This window comes from Lutzomyia longipalpis, chromosome 1 (genome assembly GCF_024334085.1).
Source record: "Lutzomyia longipalpis isolate SR_M1_2022 chromosome 1, ASM2433408v1".
In the NCBI taxonomy this organism is placed as follows: Eukaryota; Metazoa; Arthropoda; class Insecta; order Diptera; family Psychodidae; genus Lutzomyia; species Lutzomyia longipalpis.
Window position 1 is genome coordinate 47,572,174 of NC_074707.1, and position 19,897 is coordinate 47,592,070.

The following is a 19,897-nucleotide window of genomic DNA, read 5'->3' on the forward strand; positions in this document are numbered from 1 at the left end:
TGATTCTCCTCGGTATCTCCCTGTGGGACTATAATGCACACGATTATGTGCAATATGGTGGAAAATTGAACACTCACACACGCGCGTCCTTTTGCAGGTGAAATGCAGGTATCCGCGTACCCGGGCAGGATAATTGTGACCGAACCCAAGGGGATTGTGCAACCACGAATAAACGTTGAGAAGCACTCGTCACGCCATGTGACACTCAATGGACACATAACGTTGCCTTGTGCGGCACAGGGGCATCCCGTGCCCACGTACAGGTGGTTCAAGGAGGAGAATGAGCAACTACTCCCGGTGCAATTCAGTGATCGCATCACAATCCTCTCAGCGGGATTGCTGAAGATACACAAGGCACGACTCGAGGATACCGGGAAGTACCTCTGTTGGGTCAATAATTCCGCTGGCGAAGAGACAATCCAAGTTATGTTAACTGTTTCAGGTAAGACACATTTCATTGATTTTTTCTCCAAGCTCATTGAGCTTTAATCTCTCATTTCAGCTCTAGTTTTGTTAGGATATTGTTTACTGAGCTTTCTTAAAGTAATGTAATCTTAGAATCTATCATCTTAAAGCTACAAGAATTTTCCTTTTTTACAACTTTTCCCAGAATCACTTTGCTACTAAATTTTTCCACAGCATTTTCCTTGAAATTTTCTTTCTCGTAAATGCTGTATATTATGATGTAGCTTGATATTTCCATAACTATAAAAGCTCGAGTAGCTTTTAGATATTTCATCACATACACCCACACCCCACTCTCAATCCCTTAAATGCCTTAAACTAAATTCAAAACGATAAAAGGAACATTTTGCAAGGATAGAACAGCATGTACACCCGCTGCTACATTTAATAGTGTCGGTAATATTATAGCAATTTCACACTATAATAGCCAAAAGAGCTTTCAACGGGGCTTTCGGTGGAGAATGAGAAATTTCCGGGGGTGTAAAATTGAAAGCAACACACGGGGAAATTAATAACATTTTGAAGAAAAGGAGTCATGAAAATTTAAGAAGATTGGTTCTGGGATTTAAACTTGAACATTTCTCACAGGGGGAAAATAAGGCAAAAATCCTCTGTGTGAAAGAGGAAGGGTTGGGGAAAGTTGTTGTGCTGCTGGGGAGGTGGTAGAAGAAGTAATCTTCGTCAATTGACGTGGATGGAAAATGATGTCTAATGGTATTTGGTGTTGTTTTACACACGAACAGCTCCACTGACGGCCCACCTACAGCCCCAGGTGCAGACGGTGGATGTGGACAGGGACGCCCACTTGCAGTGCATCGTGTCGGGCTTTCCCGTACAAGACATCGTATGGTTGCACGATGGTAAACCCATTTTGCGAGACAACAGAATTGAAATTCACTCCGAACCACCACGAATCATCATCAAGAGGGTGCAAAAGGACGACCAAGGAATGTACCAGTGTCTTGTAACAAATGATTGGGAACAAATTCAGTCGACGGCTGAATTGAAGCTCGGAGGTAAGCAATTTTCCATTCAATTCTTCGTTCAATTTCTCTCCCATCCACCTCATTCCCACATCTTCCAACCAACCCATCAGGGAATTTTCTCTCTCTCCCTCTCCGGGAAAATTGACTTGCACCACAACTCTCTAAAGCAGAACCTGTGATGTAGAGTAAATAAAATACATATAAACTGTGAAAGCCCTTGCATATATAACATGTAGAAAGTCCTTGAGAAGGAAATGAAATGTGTTAGAAAAATGTGTAGGTTTCATTTTAAATTCAAATAAAAGGCGATAAATTAAATTGCCTGACTTTGAATGAAAAGCAATTAAAGAGAATACTTCTTAACTCCTTAAACGCCAAGTGGGGGTTTTCTTGTACGGCCTGCAATTCATTTTCTTTAATAATTGACCTAAATAATCGTTTTAATTTCAATTCCTGCGAAAAGAATTCGAGCAAAAACCCCCAAAAAGCTCCCAAAGTTTACGGAAGCTCAACAATTTTCATTTCTTCCTCGAATAAATAATGAATTTTTAAAATTAACAAATTTTCTTGTATCAGATACGCTAATAAATTCAATATGTAGTTTTCATAGAGATTCCTTCTTCTTCACGAGTTAAAAGCTCTTGACCTAATTTCTTGTGCTAGACTTTCTCGCATACAAAGTTTCTCAATTTCCCGCCAAAATTCCCAACTTGAGTTCCCCGCAGTTCCCTGTATTTCTCCCCTTAGAATTAAATTAATTAATACGATGAACTTTTGAAAACACTGAACTTTCTTCTCTCTTAACTTAATCATTCGTTCAGAATCGAAAGCCCCGCACGATATGTATACCATATTATTATATGACTTCCTTTATGCCAAAGGGTGGTTTTTAGTTTTCAAAGTTTTCCTTCTGAGAAAATACTCTCTCTCCTGGCTTTTTTTTCGTGTAACATCAAACATTCTCTTTCTTTTTGTCCATATTGCGATGAATTTATCTTATCAAAAAGATTGTCTCTCTAACAGATGTTATGTATTTTATATGAAAATGTATAATGCGGGAAGGGGAGGGTATTGTTTGTTTTCACTGTTTGATTCTCCCCCTTTTACAGATGCATCACCGGAACTTCTTTATTGGTTCTCGGAACAAACACTCCAACCAGGGCCGACAGTGTCTTTGAAATGTGTCGCCACTGGAAACCCCCCACCGCAGTTTCAGTGGACACTAGACGGATTTCCGGTGAGTCTCGCATGTCTTCCTTTTGCTTCTCAACAATGCAAATGAATTTTGGGCAGATGGAATGAAGGGTGGGGGGTGGGTGCCGAAACACAATGAAGTGTATGAGACATTGTCGTCTTAACTACATACTAACACCCCCACACACTTCCCTATATGTATCCCACAGATTCCGGACAGTTCACGCTTTCTTGTTGGACAATATGTGACCATACATGACGATGTGATAAGTCACGTCAACATCTCCAATGTAAAGGATGAGGATGGCGGGGAGTACAGCTGCACAGCTCAAAATAGTATTGGAAAGTGAGTCAATGTTGTTGTGTTGCTCCCAAAATAACATTTTACTTTAATCCCCCGTCAGAATATCTCCCCAAAATCCCTTTCAAACCTTAATTAATGTATTCCAAATACGTGCAAATATTGTATGTAGGTATATCGGTAATCAACATAAACTCTCCGCTATATATATGTACCTACCTAATAAATACATAATACAACGCAGAGATTTTCCTGATAAACACCCAAATACAATCAATATCATAACTATAGATTAATACCTTCGGATAAAGCTGAATGATTTGATTGGATTCATTGAAGAAAGAGCAATGAGGGCAGTATTGCAAAATATTTCAATAAGGTCTAATAGGGCTCTCTAAAATAGGGTAGAATGGTCCAAATCTGACTTAGAATTTTTAAATTAGGTTTAAAAATAAATAATAATTTAATATTCTTTGAAATAAAAAATATTTAATTATTCTTTCATATTAAAAATTTATTATTGCCAAAAAAAGAGTCCTTAAAATCGATAATTTAAGGATACAGGGATGCTAAAAAAATCATAGAAATTTTAGATTTATCTTATCTCTTTAAAATAAATTATTTAAAAAAAATGAAAAATTTCATTTAAAAAATGTAGGAATTTAATCATTTTCGTTTCCTTCCTTTCCTGGCATTATCAGGATTGAAAAAAATCAATTAATCAATTAACTAAATTCATTTTCATCCGAATATTTTCTTTGCCTTTCCTCGCCAGACTTTAAGCTTTTTCTATCCCATCTCCTTAAAAAAAAAGAAGATTAATGATTAACCTTGTAATTGCAAAATTACAAGGTTTCTCTGCATTTTCCATTTTAATAAAAAATACTGTTCTGCAGAAAATATGGGTATGACGAAGTCAATGATGTGAATTTTTAATTGAAAACTCGAGCTAATTGCTTCCACATAAATAATTATTTTAATTTCTCTAATTGACTTATTGGTTTCTCTGGTTTCTCTTGCTCAATAAATTTTTTTTTGTCCTACTCAGAGAGGGATTCTCTTAGTTTTCTTGAGAATTATCTACTAAAGAATTTAATTTTAAAATTAATTTCTTATGGGAATTTTCTTTATTTATTTGCACAGGGTGAGCCATAGTGCAAAGGTGAACATCTACGGGCCACCATTTATTAGGGAAATGCCCAAAATTACGGGAGTTTCGGGAAAAGATTTGGTTGTCAAGTGTCCCGTGGCTGGGTATCCAATTGATAAGATTCATTGGGAACGCGATGGGCAGACACTGCCAATAAACCGTCGACAACGTGCCTATGCGAATGGGACGCTAATCATTGAGCAACTCCAGAGACTTGAGGACGCCGGGACGTACACGTGCATGGCGCAGAGTCGTGAGAGGCAAACTGCGAGGCGAAATGTGGAAATTCAAGTACTCGTCCCGCCCAAAATTATGCCCATCCAGGCAATGACAAATATGCTCCGGGAGGGTATGAGGGCAGCAATTTCCTGCCAAATTCTCGAAGGAGATCTCCCGGTGAGCTTTCGTTGGGAACGCAATGGGAAGCCGGTAATTGGGACGGGGAATGAGGTGATAAGGCGTCTTGATGAGTACTCTGCCAGTTTGGTGGTGGAACACATATCATCTGAACATTCAGGGAATTATTCCTGCATCGCCAGCAATGTGGCAGGAACGGAAAAGTTCACCGTACCCCTGACTGTTAATGTTCCGCCAAAATGGATAATTGAACCGAAGGATTCAGCTGCCCAGGCGGGGCATGATGTTATGCTCCTGTGCGAGGCAGATGGCTACCCAAAGCCCGTGATAACGTGGAAGAAGGCCATCGGGACGAGTCCGGGGGAGTACAAGGACTTCCTGTATGAACCGAATGTAATTCAATATCAAAATGGGACGATTCATTTCAAGAAGGTCACAAAGGAGAGTCAAGGGCACTTCCTGTGCGAGGCAAGAAATGAAATTGGCTCCGGGGTGAGCAAAGTGATTTTCCTGAAAGTCAACGTTGCCGCCCATTTTGCCACGAAATCCAAGCAAATCTTCATAGCTCGCGGCAAGCAGGTACACATCCAGTGCAACGTTCAGGGTGACACCCCCATTGATCTCAAGTGGCGCATCCAGAATTCACAGCAGCACCTCGATGAATCCATCGACGCCAGGTGAGTACCAAAAGTGCATCCCTTAATCCAACCCCCTTCGCTCCCACACAGAATCTCCTGGATGCTGGAAAACACTCCTTGTGCAAGCAAGAAATTTTCTTCGAAAGAATCACAGCTAAAATCACATTGAAATTCACATTGAGATTTTTCTCATTCGTCAGCATGACGAAGGGAAAATTTTGAAAGAAGAATTTTCCTTAAAAAATAAAAATTCCAGTCAAATATTATTTGCAAGAGACGAGAGAAGTCAACAGAAAATTCAATCGAACGTGAGTTGGGAAGTAGCATAAAATTAATTGTTCTGATAGTGGGGTGCATTGTTGGGGTAGTAAAACGTCATATAATTAAGAGCAATTGAGAGGAATTTTCATCATTTGCAGAGCTCTTTATGTTGCACATAAAAAATCAATTGAATTAAACTACCAGGAGATACGTAAAAAGGAGCATTAAAATTTATAAATAGAAGATAAAGGAGCATAATAGAGACGAAATAGAATTGCTTCCGTCAATAATGTTGTTATCGTAAAATGCGAGAAAGACGAAAATCAAGCGGGGTGAATAGGATAATCCGAAGAATTTTAGGATTTTTGATGACCTATATAAATCAATCCTCTCTTTTCTCAACAATTTTTAAGATTTGTTTAATAAATTTAAGGTTTTATCATAAAATTAGTTGAAATTTACTTAAAAGTTTAGTTAATATTTAATTTAAATGCTCTTTGTCTTTAATTTTATTCAATAATTAATCAAGGAAAATATTAAAAGAAGTCCTGGCGCTTTCAATTATAATATCTGATTTATGTTGCAGTACGCAGTGGCGACGCCTGGTGATTACCATGCACCTCCACTCTTTCATTTTAAACTTCTATAATTTCAATAATTCACATACCTTTTTTCTCCTGCTTTTTCAAAAAACAATATTGCCACAAAATCTAACCCGGCATCTCCACTGTTCATTTTAAATTAAAAGAAATACTTTCAGAAACCACCAGGCGCCTCCATCATGATCTTTGAACCCTTGTTTTTATTTTAATTTTTAAGTTTTAAGTTTTTAAGATGAGCTTTAAAAAAAGTTTTGCAAATGTTTCAAAATTGAATTTCTGGACAAATCTGGATTACGATTTGGTGGTAAATTGAAAATTGAGAGAACTTTTTAACCTTTTTCTTAAGAAATTTTCCTTTTTCCTGTCCGGAAAGAAAAAGCTTGATTTCTCATTTTATTGGACATTTACATGTGCCCCAGTCTCCCCTAAATTCCATTCATTTGGATCGATAAACTGTTTTTTTTCCCAAATAATTGAAAATTAAAGAAATTTGAATCTTCTCACAATTTTTGTGCCATTTAGTGGATTTTCTTGTGGATCTTGACAAAACTTCCAGATTAGATCTTTCTTCGGAAGCTCCAAGAGAAAGTTTCCTCTGCTGCTCTGTTTCGTCGTTAATCCAATTTTATTAATATTCCATCAACAACCAAGCTATCTTGTTGGCTTATTAGTGGCTTATTTCTTCGTGAAATAACTTTGATTTAATATTTGAGATATATAATTTTTGAAACTCAAGGAAAACTTGAAGATAAATTGAAAGCTCTCTCGGGGAAAAGTTCTTCAAGAATAAATATAGAGAGAGAGAGAGAGATATTTAGAGAAGAAAGTTTCCTCTATATACACGAAATATTGGATAAATTGGTTTAAAAATGAATTTATCTATCATGCTTGAATTTATCGTTGTTGTTGAGAATAGCGATCTTATTGCAATTTTCCTGTATTTTCTCGAGTGAGGTATTTAATCTTAAATCGCTCCTTGAAGAGAAAATAGAATAGGAAACTTCTATAGATAGTGGATGTTTATATGTATATCCCAACTAATTGGCAATTATGTTTAAGTTTAAACCTCATTAATGTTATTGCATCCACATTCCACATACACACAAGTAAAGTCGCTGGAAGCTCGTCTTATATAAGGAAAATTTAATTACTAAACTGAAAATGCAATTTTGATGGAATTCCCACCCAAAACAGATACACAATCAGGGAACAAACTCTCGACGACGGAATGGTGTCAGAGTTGGGTATTTCACATACATATCGTCAGGATACAGGAATGTACATTTGCCAAGCAAGTAATGCCTTTGGGCAGGATGAAATGACAATCCACCTGATTGTTCAGGAAGTACCGGAACCACCAAAAAATCTCCGTATCAACGCCCAACAATCGCGAAGTTTGCAACTCTCGTGGAGTACCCCATTTGCGGGGAATAGCCCCATTGAGGAGTTTCATGTGCAGTACAAATTCATCGCTGATACGTGGCAGACGTCGGAGAGGATCACTGTGAGTGGATCACAAACAGTGATCACGATATCCAATCTCAAGCCCGCCAAGACGTATCACATCCGTATGGCAGCTGAGAATAAATTGGGAGCTTCGGATTTCTCAGAAGTTGTTCAGGTCACAACACTCGAGGAAGTTCCTTCGGGGCCACCACTGAATGTCCGTGGAGAAGCACGAAGTTCAACGGAGATTTTTGTCTCCTGGGAAGCTCCGGAGGTTGATCATCGCAATGGGAATCTCCTGGGGTACTACGTTGGCTACCAAATGGCCTCAATGCGAACGGAGGTGAACCCAACGCAAGGATACAACTTCAAAACAGTCGAAGTTCGTTCGCATTTTGGCGGAGAGACAAGCTTGGTGGCTCTAAATAAATTCACACAGTACCACATAATTGTTCAAGCGTACACTAGTCAAGGTAGTGGACCACAGAGTGAGGAGATCCTCGTGAATACCTTGGAAGATGTACCAACAAGCCCACCTGAGAGCCCTAAATGTGATGTTCTCTCCTCCACATCCATCTACATCACATGGTCCCCACCGAGTGTTGATGGGCAGAATGGGAAGATAAAGGGCTACAAAGTTTCCTACATATCCGTTGAGGATCTCTACGAGAGGGATCCACATACGGTAAAGTCCAGCAATCAATACCTCACTGTTGACAATCTCCACAAGTTCACCAACTACACCGTCTGGGTGCTGGCCTACACCAAAGTCGGGGACGGGGTGAAGACTAAGCAATTCTACTGCCGTACCCATGAAGATGTTCCCTCGGCACCTTCAGCCATTAAAGCTATTCCTGCCTCAAGCACCAAGATCATCGTCTCCTGGCTACCACCTCTTCATCCCAATGGGGAGATTGTAAGTCTTTAATTTTATTCGTTTTTCTAAACTTTTTATTAATTCGTTTATTGTTTTGTCAGCATTTTTCTATACTCCAGAGACTTTTAAGATTTTCCCAGAACTTCCTACTTTAGTTGGAGCTTTAATCAGTGGCTAGGCGAGAGAGAGAGGGAGAGAGAAAAACGTCTCGAAAGCTCTGAAAACTTTTTACAGATTATTAAAAATATTAATCTAATCAAGTTAAATATATTTTTTGAACTTACCTACTTTTTGTAACAGTGTACGTGCTACTTTGCAAATTATTTGGCGTAGAAAAATCTAAAAATTTATATTTTTATCCTTTCAATTTTCCCTCAAAATTTTGAAAAATAAATGGAAACATTCAATATCGTATGAGGTGAGTCAAATAAAATTAAAAGAACCACTTAACTGAAACCAAAGGCTTGTCCAGTAGATAAAACAGGTAGGAATTTCCACCTGTTAAAAAAAATTGAAGGAACTTCTGGAAGAGAAGAAAAACTTACGTTCTCTTCACCAGATAAGCTTCTTATTATTTCAGAATGTATTTCTCAGGTTCAGTTTCTGTCCTCTCTGTGATTGGGAACACTTATTTGGAACATCTTCGCTTTATATCTACATTCTCAGGTAATTTTCTTCAATGGAATACATTTTTTTTTAAATTCTTGTTTGTCTTGAAATATTTGTAAATTTTTAAACTCATATTTATTAACAAAAATTCACATTTTATGATTTTTTAAATTCTTGCTCTTTTGGAAAATCTCTTCTCAGTCTCTGGAGTAAGAAAAGCTCTTCGAAAAAATTAAACCCAAAAGAAAACTGAACGTGTTTTTGAAATTTTTTTTTGTAAAAATTTTCTTTTAAACGATTTTTCGTAGACTGGCTACACGTTCTACATGTCCGTCTTCGAGGGTGGCAGGGATGAAGGGACGCACAAGAAGATTCTCGCCCCCAATGTGGAGATGCACGAAACACAACGACTTCAGGATGGTGCCACGTACCAATTCTGGTTGACGGCTTCCACAAAAATAGGCGAAGGTGAAAAGACGGAAGTGAAGACGGTGCAACCAAATAACAAAGTCCCCGCGAGGATAGTCTCCTTCAGCCGACGCATTGTGACTCCGTGGAAGCAGGATCTTGTACTGCCGTGCAAGAAAGTCGGCGTTCCGGCTCCGATAACAATTTGGCGCCAAGATGGTCACTCGATGGATACGAATTCGCGGAAATCCATCGCTAAGAATGGCACACTCACGATCAGGGATTGTCAGCACGCTGACGGGGGGAACTACACGTGTAGTGTGGAGAATACGTGGGGAAAGGATGAAATTATCTACCATTTAATCATAAAAGTTCCCCCAGATCCACCCAATTTAACCGTCGTGGCGACTTACACGGATAGCTTGCAGCTCGAGTGGGCGGATAACAAGAACGGTGGTAGTCCCATCTTGGGCTACGTCATAAACTACAAGAGGGACAATGGAGACTGGGAAGAGTTGCAAATTGATTCGAAAACCAATGCACATCTCTTGGGGAATTTGTGGTGTGGCACACGGTATCAGTTGTACATCACGGCACTCAATAAGATCGGAACGGGGCTTCCGTGTGACATTGTGAACTCCTTCACGAAGGGCAATGCTCCCGTGCAACCGAAGCACAACCAAATGATCACCAACAACTCAACGAGCGTCACATGTTGGCTGGATTCATGGGGAGACGGTGGTTGTGGGATCCTCTACTTCGTCATCGAATACCGTCCATTTGGGCGATCACACTGGAACGTTGTTGCTGGTCACATAGCGCCCACAGAACGAATTTACACGGTGAATGATCTTTCACCATCAACAAAGTACCAACTAAAGGTTACAGCTCACAACAATGCCGGCTCCACTGTGGCCATATACAACTTTACAACTCTTTCACCACAAGGAAGTAAGCTGCCAAAATTCATTTTCTCACTCGCAGAATCCTCTTCATGTTGCTAGAGGGGCGGGTTGTGCAAAAGCTCCTTTGTAAACTTTCAAATCTTCTTTGCAGTTGTCTATCCAGGTGACCATCCACCGTCGGTATCACACAATTTGGGCGAGAGTAGCTTCTATGCAAACTTCAAGGTTCTCCTGCCAATCTCACTTTCAATCCTCATCCTCCTGAGTCTCATTGCGGCTGTTCTCATAATACGAAAACGAAGTAAGTGTTTGTGGGGGTGGGAGGGATTATCAGCCCCCGTTCGTCACATTCTTTTCCCTTCCTCCAAAAAGAAACGAGAGGTATTCACAACTGTGAGAAATTTCTCAATATAATCTCAAAATACTTTGTGGGAAGCTTGGTGGGAAGTCTCGCCAGACGTCTATACAGTTTCCCAGAAAACCACCCACTCAAAACATTTTAATCTGCTTGAGAGTGAACCACTTCTCTCTCGAACCCACAGTTGTGTGTTATATTTAGGAGCACCACAATGGCATCACCCCAAGAGATGCTTCAAAAATGATTTATTTTTATCTCTTCCGTAGAAATGAACGCACAAAATCGTGTACCGTCTTCATCAATATCGGAATCACCCTCATTGGCTAATCTGCAGAATAAGGCGAATAGGGATCAGCAGTACCTGGCTGTTAGGTGCAACCAGGGTAGCAATCGGAATAGCAATTCAGCGGATTCGGGGAGTTTTAAGGCCGAAGGCAACGAATACATCGAGGACATTTGTCCATATGCAACGTTCCAACTTAATAAGCAAACCTACAGCGAAAGTTCATACAGTGGCAATGTCTACAGTGGACCCTATCACTCAGTACGGGGATCCTTTGTCTACCACGACGTCAAAACAGACAGCTACCACGTGAGTTTTCACAGAGAAATCCTTTTTCTTTTTAATTAAATTTAATTAAAATTCTTATTCACTCTGAATGTGAAAAAACTTACATTGGAAAAATATTTCAAAAATTTTTCAAAATCAATCTTGGAATTTTTTTATCTAATGGGTCTCATTCTGCAACCAAAAAATCTTGGAAATTTCAGGAATTTCTTCAGAAATTTCAACGATTTTCTTGATTGCAAAATTCGACGCTAAGAACTAGGCTAAAAAGAGTTTTGAATGAAAGAAGAAATATCTTTAAAAGTTTTTCATTTTTTTGATCAATCCATCAATAAAATCCTTGAAAACTCTAAAAAATGGTTTCATTTAAAATCAAATTTTTAGACTTGATTTTATTTGAGCTCTTAATTGAAATATTTTTAAGAATTTCCTTTTCCCTAAATACTTTTTTTTATTAATCAATTATAATTTTCTTAGGTCTTAAATGAAATACTAATAAAGCCTTATTTGAAACTAGATGAATTCTACTTCTAAGTAAGGCTTAAAATTTTTGAAGACAAGCTTTAAATTTTAAAGCCGGGCTGAAGTCTTTAATGTCCAACTTAAGTATTTTTTAGACTTAAATTGTTTTAAATCAGGCTTTATTTAATTCAGTCGGATTTAACACTGAAGCCTCAAAAGATTAATTTTAACAAAAAACTTAAGCGTAGGAAAAAATAACTTAGATCTAGCCTAAAAAAAAACCTTGATTTGATTTAAAAACAAACTAAAGCCTACTTTAAGAAACCAAAACCTAACTTACCTAACCTGCCGAACTTAGTTTCGTCTTAAATGTGAATTAAGTATTAACAGAAAATATTCTTAAGAAATAAATTATATTTAATTTTTTTTTGTTTTCAGAGCAAAGAACCCGAATATACAAAAGTCCGCCGAAAAGGTGGAAGATTGCGGGATCCTCACTCGGAGAGTCAAGGTTGGTAGTTTTTAATTTTAACCGTTAAAAAAAAACTTTATTTCCATTTTACTTTCCATAAAGCTTTTCTCCTTAATTTTGTTTTGTTTTTATTTCTCATTGGGCTTTCAGTAGTTCTTAAGTTTTCATACATTTTCATTTTTCTTTATCATCCTTCTCTTTTTTATTTTTTTTTATTTTTTATTTTTGTGTAGAATGCAAAATTCTCATCCTCATCTAAAAAAAATCATCGGACACAAATTGATAGTGAAAGTTTATTCTTTATTAATTAATTAATTAAAAATAACAAAGAACCGAATTGGATGTAAATCATTAATTTGGCAAAAAAGCAAATTGATCTTTTAATTAGAAAAAAAAATTCTTTGTGTCGTCAATCTGGCCTTTAAAAAAAACTCAAAAAATTCAAAATTTTTCCGTAGTTTAACTGTGGACCAAGTTTAAGTTGATTTTTGTGGAAATCTTGAAAAGCAAAAGCTCTAAAAAAAAAGCTCTTAAAAGCTCTCATGCAGGCAATTGTCTAAAATCATCCAAATACCATCAAATTTTAGAATCGGACAATCCAGGTTCAACAGATTCCGAAGTGAGGAAAATCTTAACGCTTCACATACCAATTACAGAATACGACACCTTGGGCTCCGAATCCGACAACGAATTGACCTCTCGGGCTGTCAATCAAAAGAAATATCGACCACAGAGAGGTAAAACTTTCACACACAAAAAAACCACCCCCATCATCACTATCATTCTCTCAAACATTTTTTCTTTATATTCTTCATCATTCGTTATATAAATATATATAGTTTTTCTTTATATATACATATACATAACATATGTAATATTCTTTCAATCACACCACCCACCATTGTGTGTGCGTATGTTTTTTTTTCGTGTGTCTAAAAAGGAAATATGTTGGGTGGAATAACAATGATCGGCCATAAAGTCCTTCTTAAAGGAAGTCTCAAAGAAAAGGAAAAAAAATAAAGAAAATCCTCAATGGATGTTCTTTTTTTCCTTTCTCTCTCTCTCTCTCAAAATTAATTCATTCATAATGCGGAAATGAAGGGAAAAACATTCTTTTTCTTTCTAATTTCATCAATAAATCTCTCATCACATCATTGCAGCTCTAATTTGTTCTTTTTTTTATCCTTTTCCTTTTTAACACCTCCCCATTGATTGTTAGCAAGAAAAAAGGGACGATGAGGGTTGGCTCTTATCTGAGAGAGATGGTCCCCCACAACGGGGGTAGAAAAATTGACCATCACACCTTCATTTATCTGTTTTTTTTTTTCTCTTTCATCTGTTTTACACATTTTCGCAAATTTCTCCCATCATGCAGATTCTCAGGATGAGACGTCTTCGTCATCGGAAAATTCACCTTCGAACATATCAGCGCGAAAGACAAAACCACCCCCATATTCGGCACGAAAGGGCGCCAAACCAGCGCAAAATATCCCAAAGAGGCACGTACGTAGCTCCAGTGGCTACTCAAGTCACAACGAGGAAACGACATTCAGGTGAGTGGAGCTATTTTGTTCTTTTTTTTTTTGTATACCTACCATTCAACTAAATTCCCATCACTCACCGATAAGCACACACACACACATCACCCCCGCATTAAATATTTTCTTTACTCTAAAAAGAACAACGTAAAAAAGAAAATCCTTCTCTCCGAAAATTCTCACAAAGTTGAAGAATTAATAACAAAAAAAAATTGCCTAAATTGAAGGAAAATTTCTTTTTTTCTTCTTTCTAATTTAAGCATCAAAAGAACTTCACATCTCACTCCTCACGATCTCTCTGCTCACGATGAGCTCTTTAGATTCTGAAAGTAAGTCAATGAGATACATCTTATTTAAAAAGACAAAAAAGCACCAATTTCTATTTTCTTTCCTCTTTAGCTCTGAATTTATGAGAAAAAATGAGAAACAAATGAAGCAAAAAGCTATAAAATTAATTGCTTGTGATTATATCAATTAGTTGGTATATTTTCTTCTGTATTAATCATTAGTTTAGCATAGAGAGATCGCAAATTTTCCAAAAAATATTGAGAATTAATTCTATAATCTAAAATTGAAAAATGGACAATTATATCCATGAAACTTATTGTTCATTATGTAATTGCTAAAAAGAAAGTTTCATGCTCCTTAAACCATCAATTTAAAGTTGAAATCCATGCTTCGGGAAGATATGAATGGCTAGCACGGAAGGGAATGTCTCAATTGAATAATAAGTAATTACTCGATCATTAATTATTTTCATTGAAGGAATATTTTATTAATTTAATAAAATTTAATTTTTAAAGAAAAAACTACTTAAGAGAAAAATTCTTTGGAAAAAGAGCTTATCCGCTTCCCATAGGAAAACCTCTCATTCGATGAAAATTTAAGGATATTTCGTAACTTTCTATAAACTAAAAAAAAATAATAAGAAATCTCAGGACTTACAATTCTTTGTTCCAGGGATGAGCTAGAAAAAGCTGCCAAAAATTTGCTTAATTATGTAAACAATAAACGTCACTATTTAATGTTATGTCTGTTTTAAAGCATAATACATTGATGCTTATGCTTCATTGAAGATCTTAACAAGGCATTTTTATGCTTTCAATTTTATGCATTAACCCTTTTGCGTTTATTAGGTCTTACGCGTCTATTTGTTAATTAAAACGTGAAATATTTGATTTTTTTGGTTAGAAGAAGCCAAGACGTTTTGAATGAGAAATATTCTCTGAAAGTAGGTATCAGATAGAATAAATTTTGTGATCAAAAATCCACAAAACACAATAATGACGTCATTATTTACATTTTAAGCAAATCTTTGTCACCTATTTCCAGATAATTCCTGAAGAAAAAAGAATTTTTTTTTGATTTTCTACCTGATTACGTGAGTCCCAGATTGGTGCCTCCAATTAAGGGTTTTCTCTATGGGAAGCGGGTATACTCCTTCAGCTTAAAAAGAATTCTTTATTTTATTGTTCGTAGCCAATAGAAATGATTTTGAAATATAATATAACAAAAATAACTAGACAAAGCTAGCAGGTTTTTGTCTTATTTAAAAAATACAAATATTTCATTACAATGAAATAATTACAAAAAAGAAAATTATGCATTTATTAAAAATAACTTAAAATTTGCATGCTGGAATAATCATTAAAAAGTATCGATTCCAATTTTCATAGAAAAGTTCTTAATAAAATCAAAATTTTACTCAAAATACTAAAATTTTTTAATTAGGTCTCTAAATATTCATAAAACTCTCATAAAAGAGAAAATTGTTCTTAAATTCTTGTCATTAATTCTCGTCTCGCATAATTCTTTTTGTTCACTCGAATGTATCCAAGTGGATTTAAGGGATGTTAAGCCTCAAAGGGCTTCCTAACCGCCCTTAGTCCTTTTAGAATTTCCTCCACATAATAATCTTTGCAACTCTTGAGTAAAAATGCGAGTTAAAAATACAAAAAGCATGAATGTCGTTCGCTCCATCATAAACTCTGTGGAGCTTTATAATATTAATCTAAATTTAAATCTCTCTCTTTTTCTACATAAAAATTTTATTGCTCATTGAAAAATATATAAATTTATCAAATTTATATTTAAATTGCACAATTTTTTTTAACTGTCACTCTGCACGAAAGTTTTGAACGATGAAAATAATTTAAATTAGTTTTTCTTTAATTTAATTCTTTTTTGCAGTATATCGAACTATCCGAATTATTCAGACGACCACATACATCCACCGCATCATTTTTTGGATTCACCCTCAGGCGGGGGAGCGGGTGAGAAGAAAACAAGCCATTCACCCCGTATTCGATCCGCGCAGAAACTCCAGCGAGAAGCTTTTCAAATTAATGTATAATAATAAAATATATATAAAATATAATGAGAGACATTGGCGAGAGAGAGCTATTACCTTGTTTAGCCAAGTGATTGGTGCAGGATGAACGATGACGAGGGAAAGGAAGCGAAGTCCTGATTGAAGTTATTGATGAAAATTGTTAAATAAAAGCGCCACGAGCTGCAAACGTTTGATTTGTGCGCGAGATTATTGTAACGACGACACAATCGATGTAATATATACGTCGCGGGAGGGAGAGAGGGAGGGAAGAGAAATCTTAGCAAAATAAAAAAAGGAGAGAAAAGAAAAGAAGGTAGATAGAAGATATTTTTAGCTCAAGAATTTGTTGATTTTATACGTTTTTACTCAATATTTAACAAAAAAGTATATTTTTAAATTATTCAATGAAAAATTCATTCTGTAAATAAATTTTATGCAGCGTATTTAATACGCTCTCTATGGAAAAATTATATACAATTACACTATATATAGTTCAATTTCATAAATTGATTCATTTTTTTTGGGGTGGAGGAGAAGATTTATTGGATAACAAACAAGCCAAAGTGAGAAACAATGAGTAAAATATTTTATGTAGAAGGCAAATAGTTAAATATTTTACTTCAATTTATGACTCCACAACATATCTTTGATAATGTGAATGAGATAAGATAAGTTAAGCCCATTTTATTTTTTGCTTCATTCTCACGACCCATCAACACTCAATTTCTGAAGTATTTTATCTTTGAATGAATTTATATGGTTTTTTTATGGTCGAATAAACAAGGAGATTTATACCCAAAACTTTACCACTAAAATGTATGAAAAAAAAAAAACAACTGTCTCTCACATTCTTTTTATAAAGTATTTTGAATGCAACACTTAGAAGCCCCTAAAAATTATCTATCGATACTTAACAATAAGTTTTATTACTTTCTAAGTTTCCGGCACTTAGATTGATTTTATTTCATGTTTCTGTTTTTTTATTCATCTTTCTAAAAGTAAAGCAAAAATTTACATTTAATAAAAGGCAAGCTCTAACATTTTTTCTGCTGAATTTCAATTGGAAGTTAGGTAATATAACTGAAATCCTACGGAAAAAATATTAGAACTAACAAGCTAACTAGAATTGTTAGGGAGTTATCACACTTGAGCTCTAAGCGCTTGATGCTTAAGATTTTACATGTGACAAAACGAGAAAAAATACCGTTGTTTTCTCTTTCGTACTCACATAGAGGTTATGATGCTCAAGCACTTGGAGCTTAAGTGTGATAGCCCCGTTAGGCTTTAAGGAGCTTCGAGTTGTTCTTAAAATGTTAAATTAGTTTGTTTTGAAATTCTTCCACATCTTCTTTATCACGTCTATTTAGTTTTATTCTTTCAGTTCTTCCAAGCTTTTCCCTACTTTACGCAATATCTCATGAAGTTCATCTTTCTTTGCCTTTATAGTTGCAATATGCTGATTAATAATTGATTTCAAAGAATCAAATAAATTAATTCATTTCAAGGGGCTTCTTAGTGTTAATAAAATGAAGAAATTTATAATATTAATTCTATAAGTATTATTTACTACTTGAAGGAAGGATAATGTGCCAAAAGAAAAACATTTTCACTAAAAAAGAAAACTAAACTTGAAAAATAAATATTTTAAACTTCCAACTAATTCCAATTTATTAATTTGCCAAAAAATAGCCCAAGAAGTAACTTCTAGAAATGACAATATTATAAACAAACTAACTAAATAAATAACCAATAAAAATCCTTTTTGTTACATAATACACAGACACACACAAACAACACATATAAAGACAAAGAATGGAAACAAAATAAAAAGAAATGAATAGAAATTTAAGATGAGATTATTGTAAAAGAGATTAAAAAAAACTATTCATATATTGAAAATATATTGAGAAAAAATATAAAGAAAATTTAAAAAAAAAAATAAATGTACAGATAAAGGAAGCATCACAGAAAAGGAGTTGAGTCATTCAAGGAACTGTTTTGCAGTGCTTTTTATTAATTTTTTTTAAAGAAAGTTTAATTCTAAGAACTTTTTAAATTATTTTTTTTAGGTATTGAAATTTTGGTTTTAGAGCCTCATGCATTAAAAGTAAGGCTACAAATCTGCATTAAGAGATTAGCAATGTAATTAGGGTCTCTAAGAGTGATATTCTGTGGGTTACAGACTTTTAACCTATCCTCTGTTCCCACAAAATTTCACTGTGTGCCCATAACTCAAGCATTTCGTACAATATTTTCATTTTATTTGGAAGCTGACCTTTAAAAAAAAAACTTTGAAAATTCTCTGGAAATCGAAGACTTGATTGCTTAAAGTTTATTCTTCCTTTCAGCTTAGATTTCCATCCATCAAAGCTAATAGTTCTCTTTACGCAATTAGTTCAAAGAATGAATTCTGATAACTTATTAAATTGTCATCGAACCAGTTGTTGATAAGTAGGATCACTGTAATTCGAGGGCTAAATTGTGAAACCTTTCAGCTCTATAACTGATTTAGAAGGTTTTACAATTTAGTCCTCGAAGTGCCTAAACTTATACTTTTTTTTTTAAATTCTGTAACAATTAGTTTAAATTTAATTCAGTTTCAAAAGTTTATTAAATTATAAAGATTACAGCTCTTTTACCTTTTCCAATTTTACATATTTCTAACTGATCTTCCTTCCTATGTCCTCTTCATCTGCTTAACCTTCTATTGAACACTCCTGTTCTCCCTCAAACACTTCCGCAAACGAGGTTTCATCTTATGAATCACAAAAATATTAATTTCTGTATTCACCGAATCTTTATAATTTAAGAAATTTCTAAGAAAACTATCGCAAACTTTTAAAAATATATATATATCGAGGGCTGCATTGTAAAACCGGCTAACTTTGTATAGGCTTCGAACCGACTTGGCCGTTTTTACAATGTAGCCCTCGATATGTAATATATGAAAAAATCTAAGTTAGAAAGCTTTTTTGGAAAAGATTCTTTAAATTTCTCGTCTCAATTTGAAATGTTTTTCAGTTTCATTTACTTTGATGAGAATTTTGATTAAAAATTGTTTTTTTTTTTTTCAAGACGATTTTGAAGTCAGAATTCGCAAAAAATTCAACAACAAAAATTTGTATTAATGAAAAAGAGATCTAAAGTAAGTTTCTTTGATGGAGATTTGTTCTGAGACTACCCACAGAATAAATATCACGATCTTGCGTATCTTTTTAATAGGTTTTATGTGGACGTAGCTTCCGTAGAACTCTAGACCTTAATAGGAAGCAAACCATAAAAGACGTTTGAAATAAGGAATATAATCTCATTATAGGGAAATAAATTTCATTTATATAGCCTAAATCTAGGGATTTTTAAGAAAAGTTTTTTTCTGGAAAAGATTCCTCAAAGTCCTGATTGAAAGATTTATAAGCTTTTTTTATTTTTTCAAAATAAAATCTAAATTCTCGCAGAGTTTTTAAACCTTTTCAGCCACCTGCAGAAGATCCAGTGAAGGTATTGAAAGTTCTGGGAAAGTTTAAATCTTAAAAAAAAAACCCTTAAATTTCATTTGCATCAAATCAACTCCATTGTGAAAGCTAAGGAATTATGAAAAGCATTGCAAAATGAGAAATAAAACATTCTCTGGACTCCACTGAGAAGAAGTGATGAGGAAATTTGTGCCATTACTTTCATTTTTTTTTAATTCTTTTAGAGAAAATAAAAAAAGAAAACCTTTCCGCATTATATATTGTTCCTGCAATGTTAAATTGTATCTTTAATGATTAATTAATGTTTCTTATTTTATTACTGGCAGCCTTTTTGTTCCTTTTTTTTTAAGACAATGGAGATAAAAGAAGAAGGAAAACAAACAAACCCGCGATGAGATAATAAATGTTAATCGATAAAAGAAAAGAAAAACAATGTTGGCTTTTTAATCAATCACATTTATTACAATGCAGTATATAGTTTTAAAGATTTTTTTC

The 19,897-nt window shown here is 34.9% G+C and overlaps 1 protein-coding gene across 3 annotated transcripts in view; it reads left to right on the top strand.

Annotated features, from left to right (window-relative positions):
• LOC129787920 (cell adhesion molecule Dscam2) overlaps positions 1–19,832 on the top strand; it is a 72,722-nt gene extending 52,890 nt beyond the window's left edge. The window contains exons 8-20 of one of the 3 annotated variants that reach the window (XM_055823761.1): positions 98–442; positions 1,209–1,481; positions 2,561–2,688; positions 2,855–2,991; positions 4,090–5,130; positions 7,149–8,316; positions 9,195–10,245; positions 10,351–10,500; positions 10,824–11,149; positions 12,026–12,098; positions 12,647–12,796; positions 13,435–13,612; positions 15,788–19,832. In XM_055823761.1, coding sequence (XP_055679736.1) covers positions 98–442; positions 1,209–1,481; positions 2,561–2,688; positions 2,855–2,991; positions 4,090–5,130; positions 7,149–8,316; positions 9,195–10,245; positions 10,351–10,500; positions 10,824–11,149; positions 12,026–12,098; positions 12,647–12,796; positions 13,435–13,612; positions 15,788–15,950 — 5,183 coding nt within the window. In that variant the 3' untranslated portion in view covers positions 15,951–19,832. The remainder of the gene's footprint in view (positions 1–97; positions 443–1,208; positions 1,482–2,560; positions 2,689–2,854; positions 2,992–4,089; positions 5,131–7,148; positions 8,317–9,194; positions 10,246–10,350; positions 10,501–10,823; positions 11,150–12,025; positions 12,099–12,646; positions 12,797–13,434; positions 13,613–15,787) is intronic. The other 2 variants (XM_055823762.1, XM_055823763.1) reach the window with 2 other exon arrangements.
• The last annotated feature ends 65 nt before the right edge of the window (positions 19,833–19,897 follow it).